Below are 2,701 nucleotides of genomic sequence, written 5' to 3'. Positions count from 1 at the left end.
AGGAGCAAGGTATGTGCAGACAGCTCTTTCTTTTGGGCTGGAACTTCTGAAATCTCCACTCAAGTTTAAGTCATCTTTAAAAGAAACTGGTGTTTCCCCCTTCACCCCCTTTCCCCAAGGGTAACCCATAAATATCTTCTTGGCATTTCACAGTACATTGTAGACCAGCGGTTTGATTACATGTAGTCAGGCATGTAATAACTATTCCCTGTGCACCTTTTTTAGTATTACATGAACTCTGAACTGATGATTATTAAGTTTTCCATGTTTACAGGTCAGTCCCAAGGCCTCACCGACCATTAGTGTAGGGGTTCCCAACCCCTGGGCTGCTGACCATGAAGGGCTGGCTGCCAGACCAGAAATGACTGTGGACTGGCAAACCACGAACCAGAAGTGATCGGCACACTGCAGACCAGCAGCCAATCCTTTCTTATAGTGAGTATAAAAGAGAGTTGGCCATGTAGTCACAGTACACCGGTCGCTACTGGCCTGCAGATCCTCAGCCTAAAAGAGGTTGGGAACCCCTCCATTAGAGCACCTCTGCTGTAGCAATAGCTTCCCCCCGCATTCTCCCCAGGATTTTGCAGCATTCACAGGTAAGCCTGGTTTAATGGCACAAATCAGTTTTCCAAGTTTGCCAACGTGGACCTGTAGTTTACGTTCAGGGCCTGCTGCCTGTAGGCAGATGCACCCGGGGCCCTGCACACACCCGTCTGCCACAAAGGGATGTGCCCGAGACTACAGCACCTAGCTTTACAATGCCTTATGCAGGGAGATAGCTAACCCAGGGCACAAGCACAGCCAACACGGGCGGCACGTAGGTCAGCACAGGGACAGCACTAGGCCCAAGGGGGCAGACTGCAGAGCTGCAGATGGGGCAGGGGCAGGAGGGAACACAAGGGGCACACGGGGCAGGCGGCCCGCAGCGGCAGGGCAGCTAGGGGGCACCCCCCACCTCGCACCCTACTTGTGGCTGCACTCCACACCCCCCGCTGCTTGCACCCTGCCCCCAGGGCCCCCCGCAGCCCCTCGGGGGCGGGGTGAACAGGAGGAGCCGGGCACCCTCCGCAGCGGCGCCCTATGCTCAGGCCTCGTCCCCGGCACCCACCTGGATCCTGCCCGGCGCCTTCCCGGCTTCAGGCGACGTGTGGGCCATACCTGCGGAGAGGAAGGAACCGCCGCGTCAGCCCCACGAGGCCGGGGGGAGGGAAAAAGGGGAACCCCCGGGACCGGGACCACCCTCACCCCTCGAGGGAAGAAGCGCCACCCTCCAGACCCGCGAACCTCGCTCTCACTCGCTCGCTCCCCGCAGGACCGCCCGCGCGCTCACTTAAGCAGCCAGGAAGCGGGCGGGCCCCGCCACGTCACGTGACCCGCCTCCCGTGTCGCACTTCCCTTGCCTGAGGCGGGAGGTGGCTTGTTTCCTCTCGTGTCGACCAATGGCAGGCCGCGCCCGCCACATCACGTGACCCCCTTCTGTGACGCTACTGGGAAGAGGCGGGGCTGATGTGGTGGGTCCTTCCCACAGCGACCAATCGGAGGCCGGCTGGCTCTGGTGGCGGGAGAAGAAGGGTTTGGAGGGGGGAGCTCTTGGGGGCGGTGGAGGGAGCGAGCGGGGCTTTTGGGGGCAAGTCGGAGTCCGGGGCCGCTACGGGAGAAGCTTCTGCCACTGCCTGGCGCGATAATAGTGATAACAACCACACACATACACACACACCCCCCGCCCCAGGTTGTCTACCCGCACCCCAGGTTGTCTCCACACACACACACCAAGTTGTCTCCACGCACACACATACATATACACATCAAGTTGTCTACACACACAACCCCTCTAGGTTGTTTACACACAACTGCACACCAGGTTGTCTCCATTTACACACACACGCACACCAGATTGTCATGTGTGCACACCGTGTTTGTGTCTCCACTTGCTGAGGACAAGACCACAGCAAAGGCACAGGGCACAGCGGGCATGAAAACTCAGGCTCCATTAAATAGCCCCAGCTGCTGCAGAGCTGCAATCCCCTACGCAGATACTGTGCTTGACCCTTCTGGTCTCCTCATGTCAGGTTTGACCTAGAAACCACTATACAAAGCCCAAGCAAAAGTGAATGTTATGTAACTAATGCCCATCTGCAATGATAAGGAGGAGACAGTCTTGGATAAAGGAGGCTTGAAAACAAAAGCAGAATCAGAGGACTAGGGCAAAGAGCTAATTTAAATATTAAAAATCACACCCCTAGGTGGGGAGAAAGTATGCTAATGAAACATACATGTATGTAAATGAGATACATAGCTAAAACACAGGTATAGAGACATGCTCAGTAAAGAACTCCTTGCGTCACTCCCTTATAACCAATTAGCAAACAAGAATGCTTATGAAGGTCCAATACTCCTGTATAAAAGATGCTTAGAATTAAGAATCTGTGTGCTTGTTACGTGAAATTATTCCGCTTGCACCTTGTATTGCTAGCAATAAATCTTCTTTATACTTTCACCCCTGGTATCTTTATTGGCTTTTGCATACCGGGCATGATCCCAGACTTGAGCTGGGGCTCAACACTCAGGCCTAGGCTAGGTCTTTGCACCCCTCAATAGCCAGCGGGGGTGTTCTTTGTGTCAGTGGAAGTAAATACCAGGTGCCAAGGGTTTTTAGCCTGGTGGAGGAGGGTCCTGTCTGCCCTAGAAGGTTTCATCAGCA

The 2,701-nt window shown here is 54.9% G+C and overlaps 1 protein-coding gene across 5 annotated transcripts in view; it reads right to left on the bottom strand.

Annotated features, from left to right (window-relative positions):
- GMNN (geminin, DNA replication inhibitor) overlaps positions 1-2,077 on the bottom strand; it is an 11,850-nt gene extending 9,773 nt beyond the window's left edge. The window contains exons 1-2 of one of the 5 annotated variants that reach the window (XM_025216420.1): positions 1,331-2,077; positions 1,109-1,158 (exon numbers count right to left, since the gene is read on the bottom strand). In XM_025216420.1, coding sequence (XP_025072205.1) covers positions 1,109-1,156 — 48 coding nt within the window. In that variant the 5' untranslated portion in view covers positions 1,157-1,158; positions 1,331-2,077. Of the gene's footprint in view, positions 1-1,108; positions 1,159-1,284 lie in introns of all 5 variants that reach the window. The other 4 variants (XM_025216421.1, XM_025216418.1, XM_006034427.3 and 1 more) reach the window with 4 other exon arrangements.
- Between the last annotated feature and the right edge of the window lie 624 nt (positions 2,078-2,701).

This window comes from Alligator sinensis, unplaced genomic scaffold, assembly GCF_000455745.1.
Source record: "Alligator sinensis unplaced genomic scaffold, ASM45574v1 scaffold969_1, whole genome shotgun sequence".
NCBI lineage: Eukaryota > Metazoa > Chordata > Crocodylia > Alligatoridae > Alligator > Alligator sinensis.
Note: the sequence above shows the minus strand (reverse complement) of the source record. Positions and strands in the feature narration are given on the sequence as shown.